General features: G+C 40.2%; 2 protein-coding genes across 2 annotated transcripts in view; one reads left to right on the top strand and one right to left on the bottom strand.

Moving 5' to 3' along the window:
* Window positions 1-228: 228 nt before the first annotated feature.
* On the top strand, window positions 229-8,240 carry LOC118414471 (cytochrome P450 2D9-like). Its single transcript, XM_035818529.1, has 6 exons — window positions 229-716; window positions 4,232-4,403; window positions 4,967-5,432; window positions 5,997-6,156; window positions 6,658-6,819; window positions 7,445-8,240. Exons 1-6 carry the CDS (start codon window positions 332-334, stop codon window positions 7,624-7,626), a joined length of 1,527 nt encoding a protein of 508 aa, XP_035674422.1. The 5' UTR covers window positions 229-331; the 3' UTR covers window positions 7,627-8,240.
* A 4,172-nt stretch (window positions 8,241-12,412) lies between these two features.
* Window positions 12,413-26,682, bottom strand: part of LOC118413717 (fibropellin-1-like) — a 39,890-nt gene continuing 25,620 nt past the window's right edge. The window contains exons 13-24 of the mRNA XM_035817246.1: window positions 22,802-22,941; window positions 22,045-22,158; window positions 21,486-21,573; window positions 20,859-21,016; window positions 20,259-20,413; window positions 19,046-19,268; window positions 18,246-18,488; window positions 17,246-17,558; window positions 15,847-16,062; window positions 15,149-15,402; window positions 14,028-14,250; window positions 12,413-13,337 (exon numbers count right to left, since the gene is read on the bottom strand). Of these exons, the coding sequence (XP_035673139.1) occupies window positions 13,178-13,337; window positions 14,028-14,250; window positions 15,149-15,402; window positions 15,847-16,062; window positions 17,246-17,558; window positions 18,246-18,488; window positions 19,046-19,268; window positions 20,259-20,413; window positions 20,859-21,016; window positions 21,486-21,573; window positions 22,045-22,158; window positions 22,802-22,941 (2,287 nt within the window). The 3' untranslated portion in view covers window positions 12,413-13,177. The remainder of the gene's footprint in view (window positions 13,338-14,027; window positions 14,251-15,148; window positions 15,403-15,846; window positions 16,063-17,245; window positions 17,559-18,245; window positions 18,489-19,045; window positions 19,269-20,258; window positions 20,414-20,858; window positions 21,017-21,485; window positions 21,574-22,044; window positions 22,159-22,801; window positions 22,942-26,682) is intronic.

The following is a 26,682-nucleotide window of genomic DNA, read 5'->3' as shown; positions in this document are numbered from 1 at the left end:
TCTCTGTTTTATAATGGTAACATGGTGAATTAAGCAGTTTATTATACAAGCCTTGGGTACATAAACTGATAGAGATGGCATCGTGGGTAGGTCGTTTGGTTGCGGTTAGTTGCACGTACTGTAATCAGGCTAAGCGCGGTCATTCCCTGAACGGTGGGGTCAATGACTTCTAGATTCTGGCGCTCGCTGCAACCTGCTCGCTGATTGGACGATGGCCTGTTTTCTCCTCAGTGAGGCGGGACCTTTGTCCATTATAAAAGGCGGGAGAAGTGGGCTACCGGCTTCATTCACCTGACGATCTGTCTAGAAGCTCACAACTGTCTTCGAGAAGATGATTCAACCCAAGACTCTGACGGCGAGGATCACGGAGCGGGTCTTCATGACTCCCGAGCCGGCCTCCCTCGTCCTTTTCCTGGCGACCTTCCTGCTGATGGTCCGGTACCTGACGGGCCGCTCCATCGGCAAGATGCCCCCCTGCCTGCCCAACGCCTGGCCGATCCTAGGCCACCTGCCCTCCATAGGTCTGCGTGCTGACCTGGCCTTCACGAAGTTGGGGAAGAAGTACGGAGACATCTTCCAAGCTCAACTCGGCACGTGGAACGTGGTGGTTCTGAACAGTTATCAGGCCCTGAAGGAAGGCTACATCGACGGCGGCGACGCCTACAACGACAGACCACACTTCTACTCCTACCAGCTCTTCTCCGATGGAGGAAAAGGTGGGTAGAAACCGTCTATTTCCAAATTTGGCTTTTGTGTATATAGTTTGCGGCTTCAGACGTGCGCGCGCGCGTGTGTCTATCTGTGTGTGTGTGTGTGTGTGTGTGTTATATCTAGGATGACACCGACCACCTCTCGCACGTGCACGTTTTTTCTACCCGCTCTAGCGTCCACGTTTAATAGGCAGACATCGGGAACTTGTCCCTGCAACTTTGTGGCCGACGCAACACGCATTGGGTCTGAAAAACGACATGAATTTTGACGCACAGTTTTCCATCCTACTTTATGGCTTTGCATTTTCTCCCGGGGCCACGGGTCTCGCTGAGAACAATGTTTGTCACATAGGCGGGTCCACCTATATATGAGGGGGCTGACAAATTGAACAGGGGCGCGTCTAAACATCTAGGCGTTCCCTTCGGTTTAAACCGGGCACACCCAAACGTAATAATCTAAATTCTAACTTCAGCATGCCTGTACCTTTAATAACAAAAGACGCTCATTGTTTTCTTACGTCCCACTAGTAAAGCAGGAGAAATTTGTATTGCAATGGAATTTTTACAAGCGTATGTCAGGGTATCTGGAAAACTACAACTGGTTTGCTGTTATTGTTTTTTAAGAGCTTTGTAAGACGCTTGTACTCTATCTAGTTTGCCCCGGGTGTTGTGTTCGCCGGTGGCGCATGAAAGTAAATGCATGCCCACGTTCACTGACACCCAAGCCGCGGTCAGTTCAGACTATTTTTGCGCAAAGTACCTGTCGGTATGATCGCTATCTCCGGCGGCGCGGTCTTTGATATCTAACTTCACCTGGCTGAAAATAGCGTTACCTGGCTAAAAATAGGCGCTATCTAGTGTTCTGTCTAAAAAGTTGGCAGTCAGCCATGTGGAGTGTATTTACACGGGCGTTCTACCTGGTCGCCCCAACCGTACCCGAGTATTCTTAGTCCGGACGGGGTCTGTTTGCAAAGCTCGCCTGCTGACTCTAGTAAATCAGTGTCGGAGCAAAACTGGCGGCGGCCCAGTTTTGTGATAAGACATATAACCATTAACCATTTGATATAATGCCCTAGACAACACCGTCTAGTCAACACAGTTACAGTCGCGAAAGACAAAGGTTACACAAGCGACTGGCTATATAGAGAGAGTTGTGGACGGTCAGTTGATGCAGACAGAATACATTGTCTATTTGTCAGTCTGGCTAAGCTAGGATCTGGAGTTTACAGTTTTCTGTACATTTCTGACGAAAAGCAAAAGATGTTGTCTGAAAAGTCTGACCATTTAAAAGTCTATATCCAGATGCTTACAATTGAGTAAATACTATCTAACCTTGATTGACGTGCGTAGACTTTTGAAAATTTTGTGAAGCTGTTACGTTGATATACGCTCTCTTAAATGACAGAGAAATTTGCAGAATTTGTCCAGAACTGTCCCATTGACATAATCTCAGTGTTCTTTCTCCGTCTATCCAAAGTGTAGACGAACGGTTCTGGGTTGGAATCTTCTGACATATATAACCGGTGTTCTTCCATTGTGAAATGTACTTTGCCCGACTTATTACCTCACACCGCCCAGGTAAAAAAAAGGTGTAAAAATGCACACCTTCTTTCTTTCTTTCTTTCTAATTCTTTCTTTTTGAGGCTACCAAATTCAACTTGCTGAAGACTTCTGTAGCATATATACTTATTTGTCACTTGAATGAAGTGAGGAAAGTCGTGTAAAGTGCATTTCCCAAGGGCACAAGATCGGTGACACGGCGGGGTTCGAACTCAGGACCTTCTGGGCCTGGTCAAACTGCTGCCGATTGCGCCATGCGGTCCTACCTGACTTCGGTCGCGGAGGTCTAAGTCAGTGGAAGGAAAGGGGTGGGTTTTACCTTCCAATACCGTACCATAGACGCGGTGGATGGCAACCCGATACCCCTACAGCATCAAAAAGGCCTTTACCTTTTTCACCCCCCCTCTCCCTCTCCGCATACCGCAAACGCTAGCCGGCATGACAAATTCCAGGACATTACCTTGTTTACCCGTCGCAAGCCAAACACCAGAAAACAAATACTCAGCATTTAAAAATAGCCTCTAATCTCAAATCAAACGGAACAAAGGGTGGAAAAACACCCCCCGTAGACCCAGGTCAGCAGGGAAACCTTCCCCAAACTGGCAAACAGTCAGAGACACAACAATGATACATCAATCATTTTTCTTCGTTGTTGGTTCAGCTACTATATTGGTCAAATAGTGTCGTGTTATGCAAATGTCAGAGATCGTCCTCTAGCTAGGTCGTTGACCTCTGGGGCGCCTCATTAGCATATCATGAGTGCCGCCTTCTCCAAATAACAATTAGGCTCCGCGCTAAAGCCCCGTTTACAAATCAAGAATTTAGCTCGGCCGAGTTGTCAGCGAGCTCTAAATTACGATGAGGTATGACCCTGATGCCGACGAAGAAACTGCCATTTGTTCGTAGGCATCAGGATCATGCCTCCTCGTAATTTAGAGCTCGCTGAAAACTCGGTCGAGCTAAATTCTTGATTTGTAAAGGGGGCTTAAGAGACAAGAATAAAGTAGACTCTGTGTTTGCGTATTTTAGACAAAAATATGTCCCTAAAGTCTGAACATTTTCTTGGATTTCTGTAGATGCTGCTAAGTTCTGTTTTGCCTTGTCTAGTCGATGCGGTGGCATTGACTAAAGCATACCTTGTCTGACCTACACCTGTATACGAATATTAATGTGTATGTGTCACGGTGAGAGAGTGGAGGGAGGGGGGCGAAGTTCAAAAACTGTTGTTGCGTGTTACCTCAGCTAGGTCGACGACCTCTAGAGACATGGTGTGAATTTTTAAGTCATGGTTATATGTGCCCCCCCGCGGCAAATGAGTAGTCTCTGTTGACACAACTGCCGCCGGTGGCTGTTAGAATGGCAAAGGTAAGCAAAGGAACGATGGCTCAATTTCTTAGAGAAAGTAGGCGCGTTGTCTGTGGCTCTGTTGGTACTTTGTTTATCAGGATATCAGCACTGTGGCTTGCGGTGTTGCGCGCAAAAATGCGTAGATATCTGATAAAAAGTTAATGGTAGTTCCATAGCACTTTTAAAACCGTAGAGGCAGTGGGTTGTTATCAGCCTATCTGCACGGTGGTTTTCGGTGTTGAGCGCAAAAATGCGTAGATATCTGATACAAAATTGACGGTAGTCCAATAGGCTTTTTGAAGCCATAGGAGCAGTTTGTTGTTATCCAACTTTGTCTGGAGAAAGGCATTGGAAGGCGGAGCCCATCCCTATCCTTCCACCGCATTTTACCTCTCCAACTAGAGTGAGATACCCATTTTTACACCTGGGTTGAGTGAGAATTGTTGTGTTTTAACACAACTTAAAAGTGCCTTTCCCAAGGACGCAACGTCCTGCGAGGAATGTATGGAATCAAACCGTTGCATCTCTATCTTGCGTCCACTTAGCTTGGCCACTCGACCATTCAACACCGCTGGAAGATCTCTTAACAATTCATTATCTTGTCATCTCTTTAGGGACAGCCTTTGCCGACGACTCGCCCGCCTTCAGGAAGAAGCGACAGTTTATGGTGAAGGTGTTCCACCACTTCGGCAGCGGGAAAGCGTACCAACAGCTGGACACGAACATTGCCGAAGAGGCACGAAAGCTGGTGGAAGTTAGCAAAGGCCTAGAGGGCAAACCTTTCGAGTAAGTAGCAACAGCAACATTTTATCTAACATTTTAGGATTTTTTTTTAGTTTTCGTCCTTTTTCAGTTTTTTTTTAGTTCAGGACCTGACATGAATAGAGTCGGTAAATAGAGATTCTGTTCTGTTTTTTTTTTTTAATTTCATGCTAAGTTATAAGAATAATTCTTTTTAACAAAGATCTTGGAAATTGTTGTTATTTTTTTTATTTCAATCCTTTCTTTTTTAGGTTTTTAGTTAATAGGCCCTGACAAATAGAGTCGGTAGTTAGGGATTCGTTTTTTTTAAATTTTATTTTAGGCAATGTTATCAAACAAAATCATTTCTTTTAAAATGCTTCAGGACAATTTCATTTTCAGTATGTTATTTCAGTATTACATTTCAAAACTAATGTACCAGCAAAAGATCATTGATAAGCTGAACATCATCAACTGCTCAAAGCCGTAGTCTGTTAACAAACTTTGAAATTGCAAGACTAGTCGAAATTTAATTTCGCTTCATTACCCATTGCATCACTGTAAATTTCTAAATAGAGTTCTCATTAGTGTGTTTTGTTTTTCTACAGCCTGCAACCCTACGTGACTGTGACCACCCTCAACATCATCTGCTCCATGGTGTTCGGAAAACTACACGACTACCACGACGAGGGCTTCGCCCGAGTGATGAAGAACTTGGACAACGTCACCATGAACATGATCAACGTCGGTGTCCTGAACGTCTTCCCCTTCCTTCGACACATCCCAGCCATCAACTCCAGCGCTAGAGAGATCGTCGAGAACAAGAGGAAGATCATGTCCTTCGTCAACGACATCATCGAGGAGCATCGCGCCACCTACGACCCCGACCACACGCGAGACCTGGTGGACGCCTACCTGAAGACCCAGAGCGGCGAGGGCAGGAGTGAGTTCCTGACAGATGAGGAGCTGGCCCACATGGCTGTAGAGCTAATGGTCTCTGGGAACGACGCGTCATCTTATGCTCTACAGTGGGGCATACTGTTCATGGCCCTACACCCGGAAATACAAGAGAAGGTGAATGATCTTTCTTTCTTTCTTTCTTTCTTTCTTTCTTTCTTTCTTTCTTTCTTTCTTTCTTTCTTTCTTTCTTTCTTTCTTTCTTTCTTTCTTTCTTTCTTTCTTTCTTTCTTTCGTGTCCTTTCCTTTTCTTTTTTCCTTTTTTTCTTTTTCTCATTCATTCATTCCTTCCTTCTTTTTCTTTCTTTCTTTTTTTCTTTCTTTCTTTCTTTCTTTCTTTCTTTCTTTCTTTTTGGTTCTTTCCTTTCCTTTTTTTTCTTTTTCTCATTCCTTTCTTCTTTCTTTATTTCTAGTTTCATTCTTTCTTTCCCTATCTCCCTTCCTTCTTTCCCTTTCTCTTCTTTTCTTTCTTTTTCTTTTTTCTCTTTCTTTATTTCTTTCTTTTTCTCATCCCCTCCATCTTTTTTATTTCCATTTTCTTTCTTTCTTTCTTTCTTTCTTTTCATAGCTTCCTCCTTTCTTTTCTTCAGTCAAATGCCTTTCGAGTGCTTTGTCTCAATGATTGCATCTTTCGACAGTAACAAAGATATATACTTTTTCTTTTCTCGTTGTTCATGACAGGTCCAGCGCGAGATTGATGACGTCATCGACCCGAACACCAACGTCAGCATATCCCTCCGCCAGCATCTACCCTACACCCACGCCACCACTCTCGAGATCCTTCGATACAGACCCCTAGCACCGATCAACGGAAGGAAAACGAAGCGGCCAGTCAAACTAAGTAAGTTCAACAACTGTTCTATAGGCTTTATTCGACTTATCAAACTCAATGTCTGCCGGGTGGCGGTACATAAAGTGGTGGAGGAACTACTTTTATCGCGTTTTGCGTTTTTGACCACTAGAATCAAACTTGACTCACATAGTCTTGTACTAATGGTTATATGCATGTTTACAATACGCAGTGCGCATGTGCAGAGATAGGAATTATGGGTAATATGTCAAAGGTGGAGGCCCCTGAGACATAAACAAAAGATGGCTGGACATTGTTATGCAAATCGAAACTTTGGTCAAGACGTGTAGAACTCAGGGCCCGTCACCTTTGACATATTACCCACAGTCCCTGTCGCTGCAGATGCGTAGTCGGTATCCAAGTCACAGACTATGGTAATATAAAAAAAGGCATATTCTCGGCAAAAAAAGACCAATTTTCCGAACTTCAACTGTTATAACCAACCAAAACAACGATTTCTCACAAAGTTTCCTCTCATATTTGTCTCTACAGGGAACTACGAGCTACCAGCCGACACCATCGTCTTGACCAACGTTTGGAACATCCTCCACGACCCGGAGACATGGTCTGAACCCGAAACGTTCAACCCCGCAAGGTTCCTAGACAGCGAAGGTCAAGTGTTCGTCCCACCACAGTTCAAACCGTTTGGCGCAGGTCAGTCTTCGAATTTTCAAACAACCGTTACAGCGTCACCTATACAATATAAAACCTTGGATGGACTGCTAAGCCAGCCTGAGGTTTTCACGTTTTGGGGGGCGTGGACTCTAACTTGCTGTCAGTCAATCAGAGAATCGCATAAATGTTTTCTTATATATTTATGTAAAGGCGGTTCTCTGATTGATTGACAGCAGGTTGGAGGCCACGTTTACAAAAATAAATATCTTAACTCGGCCATTCCCCTTTGCAATCTGTACCCTAAGCTCTGGCATGTGTTTCGCTCCTTTTGATTGGCCAATGCCTGCATACCCCTTGCTTTCTTGTGCGTATCGCTCCTTCTGATTGGTCAGAATGAATTTACACCGGCACCGGTGTCGATTTGAATCGACACTGATACCGGTGTCGATGCAAAGGTGTCGCCTGGCTATATGGTAATAGGACATATCACTTGCCACAATGCCTGTTGAATGCAACAGTCTTACCCATCATTCGTTGCTACTTTTTGCCTTCGCATTGTAGTCAGTGGTGTAATAGGGTACTTGGGGACTTGGGAGAATGTTTTGGCTCGTTATCTATTAGAGTAACAAACTGATCGAGTTTGCTTTTATCTATGTTTCTCCAGGTCGGCGGATATGTACCGGACAGCAGGTTGCCAAACAGATGCTCTTCACCATCTTCACCACCCTGATGCAGCACTTCACATTCAAACTGCCAGAGGGCGCACCTGCACCGGACACAGAAGGCACAGTAGGCATGATGCTCGGACCAAAGCCCTTCCAAGTCTGCGCTATACCTCGACACTGAGCCATCTTATCGAAACAAAGCAGGCATTAGAAATATTGAAAACAGAGCCGACTGTACACCATACATTCCAGTAACAACTCAAAGAGATTTGTTGCAATGTACTCATTTTACATTTTTGTACGAATATTTTATGCATTTTTTTCAATATATCTGTTGCAAATGTATATTTTGTAAATACTAACGACGATTTTTAAAGGTTGGCATTTAAGACATTGCATAGATATGTACATGTGTTAACGATTCGTATCGAAGTCGCATTACACTACCACATGAAGCTAAGGATAAAAAAAGTCAAGGTCCGTACTGAGTTGGAGGCTCGACCTCTCCAGATGTATTGGAGGTTAATATCTATTGCATTATTGTGTATATCATGAGAGTTTTGTATATGACCAGGCAGTGGTTATAAACTGCTGCGGTAATTTGTGTCAGTTTTGTAGTGTTTATTGTTAACTTCCAGATATCATGTGTTAAAACTTTGCGTTATGAAAAACAATGCAATGACAATACCGTAAGTACCAACCACGTCCGACTTACACAATGAGTTTTACCATTGTAGTCTTGATCTATACTGTCGTACGATTCCATGATGTTGTAAATAGACGGTTCGAAGTCAACTTGTCGAGTTTCCTTCTTTTTTTCAAAGTCTCGTTTTTAATTATTGGTTTAATTTACATTAAGGCAGTGGTAAGAGCGAGTGCCTACTTACCACTATTCTGTAAAAAGATGTTGAAACATCAACATAAGACATCGAACCATACAAGAACCCTGCAATACCACTAAGAATTCCATTGACATTTGTTTTCACAGACCGATGCCAATCTGCCAATTAATATTACAAAGATGTATTTACAGCTTATTGAGTTACCCCCCCCCCTTCACACACACACACACACACACACATACGTTCACACAAACACACAAAAAAGGTACCGATGTAGATATCACATTCTTCGTAAAATGTAAGAGTTGGGAATGAAAACAAGAGAAACAACGATAAAGAGATGGTACACAGTGGGAAGGGAGTTATTCAGTTCTACACCGTCACCCTGAAGTTTTTTGTGCACTCCCTGTATAACATCATAGGGTACCAATGAATAATTGAATGAATGAATGAATGAATGGATGGATGAAAGAATAAATGAATGAATGAATGCATAGATTCGATGCTTTGCATGCAATCTAAGATAGCCTTACCCGAAATACAGTACGTTTATTTTAATTTGATACCAAGGCAAGTGGTACGCAACTTGTACCTACTGTACAAACCTCAGGAGTGTTGCGCCTATATATATAGGTGGTTTACCAGTTATGCGAGACAAACAAGCAAACAAAGTTATCAATAGGAGAACATGACGCAACAGTAGACAATATGCTGTCGGCACAACCAAACGAAGAACAGCTGACAACACGGTAAACTAGCCGACGACAGCTATTTCGATGACAGCGGGTCAGAGTCTTTGTAGTTCCCGCCCGGAGGCATGCATAACGGCGCTCCACTGAGCATGACAAACAACATCCCAAAAATAACTCCAGATAAGAGCAAGATGTCAGGTGGGCAACCAGGTGAGCAGGTGAATCACAGGTAACTGATAAGCACGTACGTGGGGTCACTGAACTCTAGTGAGCGAGATTTTAAAATTACGGGCTAGTATAGTAAATCCCGGACTTATTGAAAAGAGAAAGGGACCTTCCAAGAGTGAGTGGTTCGTATACAGGCTTTCCATTGACATCATAGTAATTAGAATTTGAATCAGATGTAGTTCATTTGGCAAATAATTGGAATAAATGCTAGCATCATCATGTGTGGTACAGACAAACAATGTAGTCCAATATGGCGTAGCTGCATTCCTACTGTTCAATGGCCGAAACTGGGGCAGTATTGAGGTCACTAGGCGCTGTATATAGGATTACATTATAGACCCTTGCGATTGTAAGCTCCTCGCAATTCAGCCCCTGGCTGCGAAGAGAAAGTAGTCGGCCCACCCAATAACGTTTTTTATTTGCCAATATATCATCATATCATATGTCAATTATAACTTTCTAATGCTACAACTCAATAAGAGTATGACTTTGTATGTATATATCAAAGAATACGTAATCAGGCGACATCCTGTAATTGAGCGTGTTTATTAAACAATAGGATATTCAATAACCATGTGCAGACCATACCCATGCTTCCCTAAATGTATTGACACCTCATTCCGTGAATATTTTTGTGAGCATAATTCAATGCATATGCGGGGTGCTAGTAATAAGCACACCAAGTAGAACGATATTGTTAGTTAGAAATCAAAGATCATAACAAGACAATTTTCCAACCCCCCACAAAATTATATTTGTAACCTAACTTTTGTCAGAACACATTGTTTTTAACATAAGCTGAGATTGCTTCATTCATCTAGAAGGTAGTTTAGTATAATAATGAATGCTATTTGATGCGTGCATGTCACGAAGGTACTTTATCGTCTACTGTTAAGTAATGTGAATTTTTCTACTTCCTAAAATTAAGATTTATTTATTTACTCATTTATTTATTTATCAAGATTTATGAGATATGAGAGGTGTGTGCAACAGAATTATACATCCTAATTTCTTGTGGTAAGGCGTTCCATATGTCGACGATTCTATTGAAATATAAATACTTACATTTTCTAGTGTAACAACTACCTAGGATAAATTTGCTCATATGCTCTTGTTAAAAAGGGAGGTGGGAACATTAGAAAACTGTTTATATCTATATCATAATGGCCTGGTAAATTTTCTTATAAAAAAAAATAGATCTAGTATTTTCTCGTCGGTATGATAGAGGTATGAGTGAATGTATTAACCTCGTCTTGTAACTTCTGTTGTGTAATCATTGAGAATATACTTGCACTGTTAGAAAATAATATCCCACTTTGTATTTTGTACAATGGCTGTAGTGTATCAAAGTCTATATTTGCACTCTACCCGGCAGATCAATGAATTGCCTTCAACCCTAAAAGCTTAAAGGTGACTGACCGACCAGTGACTCCATGACACCGATGGTAAATAATAAGTTATGTAATGCTATGTAAAGCTAGAATCTTAAATTTTTTAGTTTTCGAGAAAAAAAACGTTGGTATTTTTTAAAAGAGTGACACCAAGTGACACGGTACAAAAATAACTGACGTGATATTTTTTTTTTTTTTATGGCACCGAGGTATGCCTCACTTTGTGGTCTGGCGTAAAACGTTTATTTTTTAATACGTAATAGGAATGGTGAGCATTAAGATAAAAGTCCAAAGTTGTCAAAAATATCATGAGACTAGGTGGGCGGCTAAAGCAATAAACTTTAGCCCACCAATACGACGTATGTATACGCATAATTTCATGATAGATTGACAAGTGGAATATTCAGTGACGCTATATGTGTCAATGACGCCGCTATGCGGGATAAAATATCATTGCAGGAGCTTTTATGATGTTTTCAGGACGTACGTAATAAGCTAAATGGTGTTTGGCTATACTGGGGCTACTGAAATGTAAAAAGTTAGAAACAGCATTGGAAGCTAGGTCAATGCCGAGCAGTATCAAGATATCGGGTGCACATATAAAGCATTAGGTCCATGCTGATTGGTTGATGTATATTCTCGAACAATGAGTACAAACAGGTTGATTAGATTAATACATATCTCATCATTATTACGCATTTGATATGTTTTATCACTAGTGCCCTTTCGCTTTGAGTAGATGGCAATTTAGCCATCTTTGATAGTATGTATTCCATCGTAAAGACAGGGAAGTTTTCTAGATGTTGTGTACCGTCTGTTGTAGTGACATCGTATATGGTCTACCTGAGTGCTTGCAGTTATAGCTAGGATCGATAGGCGACGCTTTTGATCCATGAACTTAGCTCGGCTATCATAAGTTAGACCTGCAGTTCCTGCAAATAATGCTAGGTGACGCTTTTGATCCATGACCACAAATGGTGGTGTTGCACTTATGCCTGTCATTTAGACAAGTCATTCATTCCTTTAGTTTGCAAACAAGTGGCAGACTTTCAGCACACGGGCAAGCAGATTCGATTGTGTAAGTTGTCAACAGGCAAGCGACCTGCTCCTCGTGCTGAACACTATCTGCCCACAAGAAAACACACCTGTCCTTGGTGCTGAACACCATCTGCCCACAAGAAAATACACCTGTCCTTGGTGCTGAACACCATCTGCCCACAAGAAACACACCTGTCCTTGGTGCTGAACACTTCCCACACAGGCATATATTTTTGGTGAATACTACAGCTTAGGGTGGGTGCCGGGTCTTGGTACCGTTACAAAATCTATATTTCCTGCTGAAAACATCAATGAACTGGTTTTTAGAACAAATAGAATGTAAAATAATGGTACCGTTACTGATCTGTGATTGGTTGGAAAAGGGCGCAACTCTCCCCTTTTTTGGCCCGAACGGTCACCATCATAATTCGATTTCTCCTGAAACAGTTGGCACTACGGAAAATGACTACCACTGTTTTAATTTACAATTGGAACATTATGTGTAGCACTCACAAAAAGCTTCACCATTGTTTCGCTCTCCAAGTACGGTACAGTCCTACTGTACTACTAGTACTATAGTCGGGGCTTGCACAGTTCAATGGACCAGATTTCTTTGTACCGTTAGCAACCCTAAACCCCTAATATACATGAACTATTCCGTATTATAATATCTACATCAGTAATAAAGGAAACCTCAATTAGTATGAACGATAAAGTTTATTTCATGCATCTTTGCTTACAAGTAATCGTAACACACACACACACAAACACACACTGTACAAACATCAAATGAGACCTCAGCCAACCTAGAAATCTCTCAAGCAGTTATTATATTTACGAAATTTTCTTTCTACATTGTGCACGTGTTAAGTAAAACAATCCACCATCAGTGTTACCACTGCACACTCAGATATATCATTCCATTCATTAAAACAAAAACGTCTAAACCATATGATGCATTATTTACAAACATTACAATTTTCCAACACGTACGAAACCAAACAGGATTTTAGTAAGAGAAGCGTCAACAAATGTTTCTGATAACATTTGAATACGATTAGAAATACTATTACCCTATGCCCAAATAAAAAACAACACGTCAACTTGTCAACTCTTAATTAAAATGAAGATAATCATGTTTAGAGTAATGGAATTGTAATGATATAATCAATAGATAAGTAAACAACTTTGTATGTAAAACAACATCATTCATCTGCATTACATTCATAAGCGTATTCTTCATATAGATGTTACGAGTAAAAGTTGATGCAAGGCTTCATGTGCAAAGGTGGGGTCTTTACTCTAGTAAGTTTCTGACTTCCACATAACAAAAATGGTGTGCAAAAAAACATTCTTATCGACACCAAGCTTTGAAGCTAAGAAACCAAAATATGTAATACCATTTCAAAATCACAAATTATACACAGGTACAAACAATAGATTATCAGACTCATTGAATGATCCTGATCACAACCTGTCACTTTGGCAAGACATATACGATGCTGTAAACAGAAGTGATAGGGCAGCAAACATATTTCAGTTCAGGACTGACTGCCGAAGTCTTCAAAGATGTATGGATTTTCCAAGGCGCGCACTGCTCCCATGGAACGGTCCGATGCCCCTGGTAGTTCTGCCAGAATCATGGAGTCATCTATGACGTCTACTTTAGGGTGGACGTACTTGAGAGCCGGCATCTTTGCCCTATGTGGAATATATGATAAATATAGAAAAAGCAAATTAGAGCAAACAATGGCACACTAGGATGGTTTACTTAACTAAACAAATCGATGACTGTTTACCACTTTCCTCAAGGAAAATATGACTGGTTATATATTTCGCGATGAAGCTTTGTGCCACATAAAGTATGTAATACTATGTAACCTAAGGCTTATATAATATTATGTAAATATATTTTACGTTTAGAACCGCATTTGTTAACAGCGACACCTAGCTGCAGTGCGAAATAGAACCAGTCAGTATTGCTCTGAGCTCACGAGGATGTAATTTTCTTCAAATCACATGATGTACATACATACATACATACATACATGATGTATAGTTTATTAATGTTAAGGACTCAGGGTACAGGTTGCTATCACATAGAATCACCGATTACTAAATTTGTATCTCTATCTTTGTCTCAGAGATTGCTATCAGGATCCTAGGAATGTGTTAACGCTGGCTTTCATTTATCAATTCTAAATTTAAGTCAATTTATTGTCATAGATATAATGTGACATGAATCAAAGTTTTAAATAAAGGCTCCCATCGGGATCTCTACCGGTAGAACTTCTACTGGCAATTCTACTATATTGCAATCTCTATCTGTTAAAAAAAATTGTCTGAAAAAAGACATTGGTCATGCTTGCACGTGTAACGTTTTTTACTCACTTTCCAGTTGATGGTTTACAAAGGAACCAACTCAAGACAGCCACGACAGACAGGGATGCTATGCCACCCACGACGGACCCGGCTATGATCGGCACTGTCTGTTGTTCCTGAGCGGTGTTTCCGTCGTTCATCTTGGTTGGCGCTGTTTGTGTCTTAGCCGTGGAGACATACGGCTGTGTAGTTTTTGGAAGGTTGGGAAGAATCACCAACTCACATCTATAACCTGATGATGAAAAGGATGAAACCAAAAAAGATTAATAGACCCTGTGTCCTGTTTAAAAAATCTGCAGTGTTCTGAGGAAAAATCATAGTTTTGAAACATTTACTTAATAATTGTATAGCATATAGCCGGTATAACCGCCCCTCGGCCTAACACACCAGCTTTGCAGACACGCGGCGCAGCAGCAGCTGGTTATATTACACTGAACGACCTGTCATATCTAGCTTTTGCACATCTATCTGCAAGCGTTCTTTAAAACTACCCAGAGAAGATGCCCCTACTGTGCTTGGTGATAACAAATTCCACTCTACGATAGTTCTGGGACACAGTAATATACAACATGCATTGTTATAATGAGATATTGAAAGCATGTCCCTGTAGCTAAACTGGTAGCAACCTCAAAGTTGAGTTTCTGGTCCCAATTAGTATCTGGGAGACCAAGGTTCAGTCCTGAAGTTCAAAAGTTCAAGTTCTGAAGACAAATAAAATGGGGTCCTGAGTTCGAAGAGGTGCCTCACCATGTACAAATATATACGTATGCCCTGATACAGACAATGCAAAGAAATATGCTGCCCCATATATGTACCATTGGCCGGGGAAAGATGTCTTGGTGCGTAATCAAAAGATGAAAATCGCTTTCCAATCGGATGATTTGTTAGCGAGATATTCCTGATCTTTGACCTAACCGCTACCCTTAACCGTAAGCCAGGGGGAGGGTGATAACTTAAGGTTGTAATTCAAACTTAGGTGTCAAATTCCGACCGGACAAACTTGCTATCATTGGAAAGGTGCGCAGTTGAAAGATATCGGATGGTTCGTTTGCGCTCTTGTCTTGGCCTAACCACTATCCTTAACTGCAATTATGCAAGGTTCTGAACGAACGAATAAGATATTATTTTACCTGTGAACATATCAGGGCAATCGCATGTGTAAGAAGCGACTCCGTCAACGCAAGTGCCACCATTTTCACACGGGTTCCCTTGACAGTCGTCGATGTTCGTACCACAGTGTCTACCAATGAAGCCAGCTACACATCTGCAGGTGTAAGCTGCTACCCCATCCTCGCAGGTGCCGTTGTTCATGCAAACGACTCCTTCGCATTCGTCAATGTTGATCTCGCAGCTGTAGCCTGTGTAGCCTGTTGGGCAGGTGCATCTGAGGTGGCGGATGACAACAAACAAACAAACAAACAAACTTGTTAGGACACAGAATTTTTAGCTTGAGGGTTCATTTTGTTTTTATTTGCTTTATGATTTTGGAATTCGCCTTTTTGCTTTTTCCAATTTAACCAAATTATAGTCCATATACTCCTTTTGTAACATCGAGAGCCATTAGTGATTCTTCTTAAATTTTTTAAAAGATTTAAAATAAACATTTCAATGTATGATAAAACACAAAATGATACATTTTCGTCTATACCTTGCATGTATAGGAAGTTATATGAATCTCCAAAGTCCGTTTTTGTGTTAACTTCTGTGTAAAAATGTATTGCTTATTTAAGACATAGCAGAATTGACTAATAACAGATGTGATATCACGCTTGATATAAAATTGATAGTTATTTACAAATAAGACAAAAGATCTGTAGTTAACACTCACCTGTAGTCGTTGGTGATTGGTTGGCAGGTCCCGCCATGTTGACAGAGGTTGGGGGCACAGTAGTCCACTTCTCCATCGCAGTTCTGTCCGAAGAAGCCGTTAGGGCAGTCACAGTAGTAGTCGTTGACCATGTCGACACAGGTGCCGCCATTGGTGCACGGTCCCGATGAGCATTCATCAATGTCCACTTCACAGTCGTTTCCATCGTACCCTGGGCTGTTGACATAAACCGATACTATAAATATGAGCATCTTTGTTTGTTTGTTTGTGTTGTATACCCAGTAAACAGACAGACTGTGGCTTAACACACCATGTTGGTACTGAAGAGTACAAGCTGCATATCCGGACAGAATTATTTCATTCACTCACACCGGGGAGGACCCCTACTCTTTTCGATAAGAGCGTTGGGTTCTTTAACGCGCTAGAGGTCTAAGACTTGCTCTTTACAGGCACAGGACATCCATTTAACTTTCTATCCGTGGGACGGCCCTAATCGAAGCTAGGTACTCATTGACAAAAATCGTCTTCAGTGCATTTCTCAATGGCACAAGTTTGGTGAAACATCACCGGATTCGAACCCAAAACATTTGGTTTGTGAATCAAGAAGCCTGGCAAATGCGCCATTTATGATGCTCCGTCTGACTCGCTCCAAGAGTCCCAGAACCTTTATATATTAGATATCGCCCTATGTTAAGTCAGGAGTATAAATTACCTGGCCTGGGCGTTCTTACCCAGACCTTCCGTGCCTGTGGAACGTTGTTTTACAACCAGAGCCAATTCTTTAATTTTCTTTATTGAATTAAGAAATCACGAGAGATTCGAACGTATTTTTTTCACCTGAAAATTCAAAAACATGAAGATTGTCATGGCAAATTGAACAATAAGTTTTTCACTGGTCCAGCTGTGCATACGCGGGTCAAAGGTGAAGTCATGTGACGTTCATTCGGTCTCGATCATTTTTGCACATGTCCATTCTTATATGGCCCCTGTTGGTCGGTTTGCAGAACAATATCCATACGTTATACTCAAATGTGAGTTTGTATGTATTTGAGTTTTTAATGTGACGGTATTTTACATTATGATACTATTTCAAACTTTATAACCGTACACAAAAATGAAGCGCTTACCGACAAGTTTTTGATCAGTCCTCTAAACCTTTTTTTTTTTCAAAATGTAGTGACCCAACGCCTATGTCACACACCCGGAGCGGAAGTGTGACGTCAGCAGAGGGTCAGGTGTGCTTGGGAGTCGGTATCGGCCTGTGTCTCTATTTTTGTGTGCGGCTATAAAGTTTAAAATTGTATCATAGTATCCATGCGTCTTTTGTTATGTCTCATGGACCTTATCCTTTGACCTGTGCATGCGCACTTAAATCCGTCAAAGGGTTTATTGAACCTACCTGCACGAACATGAGTACGTGCCGCCACCAGACTCAGTACAGTTGCCGCCGTGCTTACATGGGTTCGGGCTACAACTGGTCACATCCAGCTCACAGTTCTTGCCGTGGAAGGCAGGTGGGCAGGTGCAATAGAAGTCGTTCACGAGATCAACACACGTTCCTCCGTTGTCGCATGTCGTCCAGAGGCACTCATCTATGTTGACTTCACAATGGACGCTTGTGAAGCCGGGGAGACAGGTACATTGGTATCCGTCGAGGTAGTCCGTGCACGTAGCGTTGTTTTCACATGGCGATGACAGGCATTCTTTAGTATCTGAAACAGTTACGTGTAGATTTTAGTATGTAATTAAGTCAACTCGCAATTGCAACATTTAGAGTGAAAGACAGAGAACAGAAAAAACGAATTAATAATATGTTTTCGGGTGTGTCTGTTTGTTTGTCTGTACAGCATAACTCGAGAAGTCGTTGATGCATATTTTTGATATACAGTATGTTGGTATGGGATAGCAAAAAGAAAAGACGATTAGCGACTTTCTGTGGTACTGCAACGGAACTTCAGATTTTCATATCTCGTGTTCTGGACAGGCTATGGTCACGATATTTGGTTCATAGAAAGTCATTGTGATCGGGAAGAAGAGACATATAGCAGCGTTCTTTGGAACTGCAGAGGCATGCCATCTTCTAAACTTTGGAACAGAATATGTCAAGAAGGGTGTATGAATATTCCTGTTTTGACCATTGTAACTTGGTCGAAAACAAAATTTTGATTATACAAATCATTACTTGACTTGAACGATGAAGGAGGAAGAAAACTTACGTTTTGAATGTGCTTCATAACAGGGGGTTCATACTCAGTACTGTACATTATGTACCTAAATCCTATTCTATTAGCTTCAGTTAAAGAAAATATGTGATGGTATTATTCAGGGATGCATTTCTAGTGCTGGTATTGAATTATGCAGCGCGAAATTGTAATGACATGTATACAACAGAAATATACCATCGCACAGTGACTGAGCGGTCACATTGATGTTTCCTTCAACATTCAGCTGAAAGTCTGCCCAGGCCATGACGTCACCACTTAGGGAGTGGTTACAGCTGGTAGCCAGGTCACTGATCTCACTGACTGACAACTCCCGGCTCCACCAGTTCAGTCCATGTAGGGAACCAATGAAGGCCTCGTCTTGGGTAAAACCACCTCCTAGGTAGTCCTGCTCTTGACCAATGACAGCAAGACCGCCACCTACCGTGGATAGTAAAGCAAGGTGTTGGCTATTCGCGATCAACTGTTCATTGATACAGGGTTAATGGCACGCCCCACGTTGTATAGGGTGTCATAAAGCTGGGTCGGTTATTATAGCTACCGAATAAACCACCGAGTGAGCGAAGCCATTTTCATATACCATTCTAAATATGAGTGAGGTAAGTCCTGTATGAAATTTAGATCTACTAAATTTAAAGCACATGAAGTCAAGTTAAAAGTAACAGGCTCCGATTACACTTTACTGCCACGTTGGATTTGTGTGGAGTGTATTTTTGTGTTGGATGAAAGTTTAACATCGTACTATGATTACTATCAACACAGATGGGCGTCCATGATAGCCATATGACTCTGTTATATAGACTTCGTATTTAAATAAATTCACAGACCTCATATAAACCAACAATTTACCCCTACCCCCCTACAATAGTTTACCAGCTCAGTTCGTGCAATGTTTGGTCTTAAACCATATCAAAGCAATACACATTTGATCACATGAAGTTTTCAACCTTAACCATGGCTCAGGGAACAGGACTTGCCTGATATAACACCACCAATGCCAAGTCCATTGCCTGCATCGACAACGAGCCCGTTGTCGTACAGCGTCCACACGCCCGAAGTGTTGGTCCATGTCACGGCGATGTGGTGCCAGTTGTCGTCTTGGATCCCATGTGTGCTGTAGGCTGCCTCCCCGTTTACATAGATCTTGAAGGCGGTGTAGTCGGATATCGTCAAAGCGTTGTCACTCCCGACCTCCTCACTCTAGGAATTGTGAACAAAAAAGCTTTTTTTTTTAAGCGAATGAGTAAAGTTGAGTAAAGTTACTCTCAAAGCAGTGGTTAGGCTCCGGCTGTTTTTGAGTATTTCAGTCGATTTTATCGGGCTTTCTATTTCGTATTGTATCTTGCTGAGTCCGACCTTCAAGAAACATGACAAAATAGAAATCCCAATAAAATAATTTAAAAAAAAAACAGCTCCTTGGATTATGGAGTAGTGTAAAGTACCTTTCTCAAGGACACTCCAAATGACATGTCATCAGTACCTCTGTATTGGGGTACGACCACCCTAGTCACTACACCAGGACGATGCCTATATACATGTATAGCTAAGCACTCTGTATAACTACATACACTCGTAAGTTTACATAATAGTGTTCTTCATGCGAATTATCATCTAGTAGTTTTGATAACTGAAAGATGATACTATACAGAATTTGGTGAATTCTTTAATATAATTGAAAGGAGTGTGCGATCCGATTAATGACTTAAACTTAAAGTAATAGTGAACTCAACTGTGCAATACAATTTATGTATCGTATTGTGTTAGTCTTAAAACAGTAAAGTAACAATAAAAACAGGGCTTTTGACCTGAGAATGCATGCCTGGCTAAATAAATAAAATGAATGATATGAAAGTCTGACCACCCCCCACCCCCACCGCATATTTGGTCAGTAATGGCCAATGTGACCTGGGATACATGACGTATCTTTCTTTTATCTACAATAAAGAATGCTTTTACGTATACATACCCATGCATGGCCCAGCTGTGTACACTAGTAACAGTGTTTTTACACTGGTAAAAGTACATACATTTAAGAACTGTTATGCGATAAAAGTTGCCACACGTTGTTGAGAAATAAGGTTATCATAGTTTACAGTAACCTATTTTGTTTTCGTCGGCGTCCGCGGGCGCCGCCATGTTTGATTTTGACGTCATACCGACGCCATAGGCATATTGTTATTATTGGCTTACCAGGGCATAGGAAAACGGGGTGCCGTAATTGTTCCGGTCAGTGGTCTGCATCCAAAATGACACTGTTGTGGCGGTCATGTCGGGAATGTTGTAGCTGGCTGAAGAGTAGTCATCCACACTACCGTCAAACACCAGGTCGAAATCTGAGGACAGTTCTACAAGAGACAATGATAATCTCGATTTGAAGGGTGCACGGCTGTCTTTAATCAGGATGATTAGCTTGTTTAGTGCGTTTTCACTAAAGTGAAGGTAGAGGTTGCCAAAATTACAAGGCATTGGAATGCATAGGCTGGATACATCCTATTGTTGAAAATGAAAACATAGGGTTTATAGAATGGTAATACATGTAGAACGAATTATTCAGTAAAAACCTTGCCGTCAGAGGCTGAACTGTGTATCACTTACAATCTCTGCCACTACTAAGATAAAAAAGCTGATGCAAACATTAAAATATAACGCGTTAATATATAAATAAACTGTAGGCAAAGATCAGTAAAACACCAGATAATATGAGATAAGTAAAATTGCTTACCATTTACAATTTCATACCCAGTACAACATGATTATACAAAAAAAAGTATGTATCATCAATACAATTACCTATCTCGCAATAGCTGCCGGTGAACGATGGTTTGCACGTGCAGGAGTAATTTCCGATTTCATCTTCGCATATGGCTCCGTTCTTGCACATGTGTCCGGCACAGTCGTCAATGTTTGTTTCGCAGTCCTTCCCATTGAAACCCACCGCACAGTCACACCTATAGCACAGTTGAGAATCAGTGGTCACAAATTGAATGTAAAAACAGTAAGATTCCACAATGTAGCCGCTGACCAAAGGTTCTGCCCATTTTGTCCAAAGCAAATTGAAAATGAATTTAATTTCGTTATGGAGTGTCCTATGTATGATATGTTACGCAATAAGTTATTCACATTACTATGTCTAAATACTATAGATTTTCAGACACTCGAGACCAGAAGTAGATCTGACTATTTCTTTAGATTCGAAAGCCCTCATAATGCTAAGATAGGTAAATATATATCAAAAGATTGCCTTGTGATTAGAAAAGATAGTGATACTCATGTTTAGCCCCACCTGATTATATGGATTTCTTATCATCCTATTTTGTTAAGTTAGTAGAGTTTTTAGATTTATTCTGTATCCAGTTTTTTTGTAGTTTTTATTTGACCATATAAAAATCACTGTACTTTCGTGTCAATAAAGCTTACCTATAGTCACTGCCAATATCGGTACAGTTGCCGCCGTTTTGACAGGGAAGGGCCGCACAATCATCGGTCTCCGTCTCACAGAAATCACCTGGTCGACATACAATATTGTAAGCGTTTAGGAAATTATAAGCAAAGAGTATAGGGGTGGCGAGTAAGCTAAAATAAAGGTGATAGTACTTGTAGTGTATCATCACTGAAAATTCAAAACTGCAACATATACGTGTATATAACAAGATATATCATAACCAGAAGTCCTGCTGCGTTATGTAGGCAATCGCTATAGAGGGTCCGCAATTGAACTTGACCTTTCTTTTACAGACCTTAGCCACATACCAAATATCATTAGCAGGCATCCACAGACTCGCTAACAGGGTTATGCTGTACACTATCTCACAGGCACAAACACACACGCACACACACACACATACAACCCGAAAGAAATAGTAATTGAAAGAAAAATACATAGCCTAAGAAAGCATTGTGTTTTGCCTAACTGTGGACCATTTTTTTTACATTACTCGGGCGTTGCAATGATAATGGTTAGATAACAATTTCTTACCGTGGTATCCGGGGGCGCATTGACATGTGACGCTGTTAATGCCATCTACACATGTCCCTCCGTTTAGACAGGAATTGAAGTCACAATCATCAACATCAGTGTCACATCGGTCACCTTTCAGCATGAGAAAAAAATTGTTTTCAAATTCTCTACCGTGAATGTCAATATATTACACCGAATTTGTAAAGTGTTGTTACAAATAAATAAATCATAAATAATAATTGACCCTAAGATTAATCAGTTAGGGAAAAGAACATTGATTTTAATGAAGAATTGATTTTAATGAAGAATTGATTTTAATCTTCAAATAGCATTGACTTTTTCCATTAATTCTATGTTAACATTCAAAAATAATACAAATTACTTCCAGATTAACATAATTTACGCATAGCGAGTACACCTTTAAATAAGGCATAAATGTCACAAGTCCGAAAAGTCATACTGTTAACCGCAAAATATACCTGGTGCTTTCGTATCTATTATACAAATTACACAACTATTTTCATAATTGGTATCTGTAAAGATTACCAAAACAATGTAAAAAAAGGTGCATTTATTGACGAAACAAAATTGGGTCCAATTGGACCAAACTCGGTCATTTTAGTCACAAAAAAAGTCGGATGCTTGAGGGTTAAAGACCTGCTATGGAAAAGAAAAACACTGGAAAGTTTTGGTGGCATCTACTACAGGGTACTTATATTTTGAATCATACAGTTGACCATATATAATACACATGCATAAGCTGATGTCGAGTTACCTGTAAACCCTGCTGCGCATTGGCAGGTGTAGTTATTGAGCTGGTCGACACAGGTGCCGTTGTTCTGGCAGGCATGCACCTGGCAGTCGTCAATATTCCCGTCACAGTCCTTCCCTTCGTACCCAGAAAGACAAGCACAACTGCAAAGACATAAGTTGTTTATTACATTTAAACACTAGACTTGAAGCAAAGTAAGACAATAGGCCTATACAAAAAGTAAATGAAAACCTAGTACCCTGGGAATATCTGTCTACTCACCTCATGTGCCACATTTGTAGCCAATGTTCCCCCAAATGACAGAGACTAGTCAATTTAATCAAATGATAGTACATTAAGGAAAAGAAAGAGGATATTGAGCATAAAGAAAATCAAAATATTTCTCTCCCACTCCTGTGATATGGAGTGTAATACAACAATATGTTACGCCCCGTACCGGAATATGATTAGTCTAATGGCAGACCTAAATAGATCGACGGTGTTGGGTGTGCGAAAACGTTTCCTTCGTCGAATTTTAAAGTGTGACAATAACAGACTGGACACAAGGGCTTCGACAGATGCCCAGCCGTTGTGACATTTTTATGACTTCATTTGACCATAGCATTGTGTAAATCTAAATATAGAAAGAAAGCTTTTTCATACTCAGGGGCGGTGCTCTGGAATTCCCTGTCGTCCCAATTAAGATCTGCGAGGACAGTGTCACAGTTTAAACGATTTTATGACCAGGACTAAAGGATTCTGATTGTATATATTTTAACTTTAGTTCCTGTCATATCACAGTGGAAACTTTTGTTTGATTTTTGTATTATGTTTGATGCTAAGACTGACATTTATGTTCTCTTCTGACTGTTATTTTTCATTTGCAAATCAACTTTATAACAAACACTGCCCGACCAGCGACACATTGATATGCAAATTCCACTTTTCGTTACTTTGATTTTAAGTTGATCCACTGCCTGAATGTGTTATTATTGTTATCATCATTAGCATTATTATATTAAGTATTCTGCAATCAGTAAAACCCCAATGATAAACAATACACACTCATCACATGAATAAGTATAATTGTACCTCACAATAAACACTTCTTTATTTGCATTTCTTGAATTCCGACTTAACTACGCAGATTTAAATATACGTAGTCGCTGCTTGATTTCTAAAGGAAATGTTGTCGGTAAAGGCAGAGAAATTCTGGGCCCAACAGTTTGACAATTAAGTAGAAACGATCCCTACAATCATCATAAACGACAATATTCATGGAGCTGAGCTCAGACAATCAACACCACCCTAAAAGTATGACTAATAAAATGTTGCTTGTTGCATTGGTACCAAAAAAGCTACCCAACATTCGTAGTTGGCAGGCAGAATCGCAAGGGGAGGGCTGGAGGATCTCCCTCATAACGCGCTACCCCAGAAAAAAACACTGAACATACTCTGACAAGCTAGAAAGGTAAGTTTGCAGAATATATAATGTTTGGTACTTTTTTTCGTACGACAGCAGACATTTCCTACATCACGTATCTTGTAAGATACTGTAAAATAACAACTAATAACAGAATGGAAGACGGACCATTTGTTTACGTTTGTGAACATATAGTCATAATTAACTTCAAAACATTGTCAAAATTTAAAAACTTCAAAACACAAACTGGTGCATGTTTAACAACAACAAGGGGAATAATATTTTTCTAATGCCATTTTTCTGATGTTAAATTTTGTTATTGTTCTAATATTAACACGGATGCCATTCTGTAATTATAAAACTCATTTCTCGGTTTGATCTGAGGAACGGATTGCACTAAAATTGGTAAGGGGCATTACTAAAAACAAGTTCAGAGCCCAAGAAAAATTATGCTGTACGTTTAAAATAGCGTTTAAAAACCATCATTAGGAAGCAACAGTCACCTAGAAAATGTTTATAATCAAATAGCCAGATTCTGACAATTAATAAGACTTCATGTCAATGATGGAGCGAATATCACAGGAATTACTATTGTGCCTTGCAAAACACTTGTTTGAGATTGTTGAAATTCCTATTTTACTGCACAGAGATTGTTTACTCTGTTTACATGCTGAGTGAAATGTTATTGGCACCGCCTGGCAAAGCAATAGAGAGTCCACCGTTTTGAAAAGCATATAGAAATCGCCATTACATTTTTCATAAACGCCAATATTCATGAAGCTGGGCTCAGACAATCAGCATCAGCAGAAACGTAAGACTAATCTAAGGTTGTTTGTCACATTGGTAGGAGAAAGGTACCCAAACGGTCGCAGCTAACAGGCACAATTGCAACTAGAGGGCTGAAGAAGTTCCGGAAAGAACCAACTGAAGATACTGTCGCAAGCGTGAAAGGTAAGTTTGCAGGTATGTATAAGTGTTTTGTTGTTGTTGTTTTTTCTGAAAAAAAAATGCATTTTCTGCGTCACGTAATATGCTGTTAAGTTGTTTATATTAGCTGCACTTAAATTTAGCGACATGTCATCAATCAAGAGTTTGCAGTATCTCTCGGTTGAAATTAATGTTGAAAACCTTCCACAGATTACATTTGGAATATTTTGTCTAAAATTACAAGTTGCATCCACAGTTTGTTATTATGAGACAGCATGAATGGGTGCGAATGCAAATATCCCTCGAACGAACTTCACATTATGCTATTTACTTTCCCACCGAAAATGCCCAAATGAATCCGTATTGTGTTCAGGTGTGTGTGCAATAGTTTCATTTTTTTCTCATTTGCCATATAACTTCTTTTTAATTGGATCATCAATTTCCACACGAAATATAATGTGGGAGAAGCCAATATGATATTCTATAAGAATGGCGAAATTATTTTTTTTTCTATTAATGTCGCCCAAATCTGAGAGGTCTACATAGCGTCATACATAAATTCAAAGAGAGTCAGTGACACATTGTACATTGACACAACGTATTTTAACATTAATATTCAAATAGCACTCCACGAAAACCAATCAGTACACACGCTTTAAGGTATACAAAAAGGCGTGTTTTGATAAAACTATGCTTAAGAATATCAGATTTCGTGTAGTGTAGCTAGAAACAGACAATATTTTGAAGAACCACATTTAGAATACTAAGTACGACGTCAGATTCAAGTGTTGATCTTGTAAGAAACAGGTGCATGTTTCCTACTACTTTGCACCAAGAATTTAAACAAGAAATAAGTGCTTATCAATGTTGATATGGAAATATGCCGACTCAGACTGATTTAAAATTGTTTGTCACGTCTACACGTAAGACATGTATAAAGATCAACTGGTCAGAACAAGCTTACCAGCTACACATTGATTGGTTTATAGACTGATTTCATTATATGCTGGGAGAAACGGGGTACTATGGGTATCGTATCATGCAGTGTAATAATTCTTTTTTTTTTTTAATTTACAAACACAAATGTATGCTGTATGTTATAAAAAAAGGGGGATAATGTAATGCCGTTTTCTGTTATTTTTCTAACGTACTGATGTATTTTGTATTTCCAAAATTCATTTTTCGGTTTTATTGTTGAGAAAAATGATTTATTACATGCTTGTAACGTTATAGCGCTTTCGAAAAGGGACATGATTACTGTAAATGAATGTAAGTTCGCGGGGATTTAATTTCGCGGTAGCGGGAAAATGGACTTTTCGCGGTGGATTTAAGTTCGCGGTAACACCATAAATTGCAGTCTGATACCATACTAGAAAAATGTTGGTTTTAAGTTCGAGTTGAAGTGGTCACAACATTAATCCACCGCGAACATTTCTGCATTTACAGTATGTTGGATTGTCAATATCTCAGAAGCTACTTAAGGGAGATGGCACCTTGCAGAAGCTTCAGATAAAGCAACAACATACGGAACAAGAACCATTGTACAAAAATGGCG

The sequence above is a fragment of the Branchiostoma floridae genome, chromosome 4 (genome assembly GCF_000003815.2).
Source record: "Branchiostoma floridae strain S238N-H82 chromosome 4, Bfl_VNyyK, whole genome shotgun sequence".
In the NCBI taxonomy this organism is placed as follows: Eukaryota; Metazoa; Chordata; class Leptocardii; order Amphioxiformes; family Branchiostomatidae; genus Branchiostoma; species Branchiostoma floridae.
Note: the sequence above shows the minus strand (reverse complement) of the source record. Positions and strands in the feature narration are given on the sequence as shown.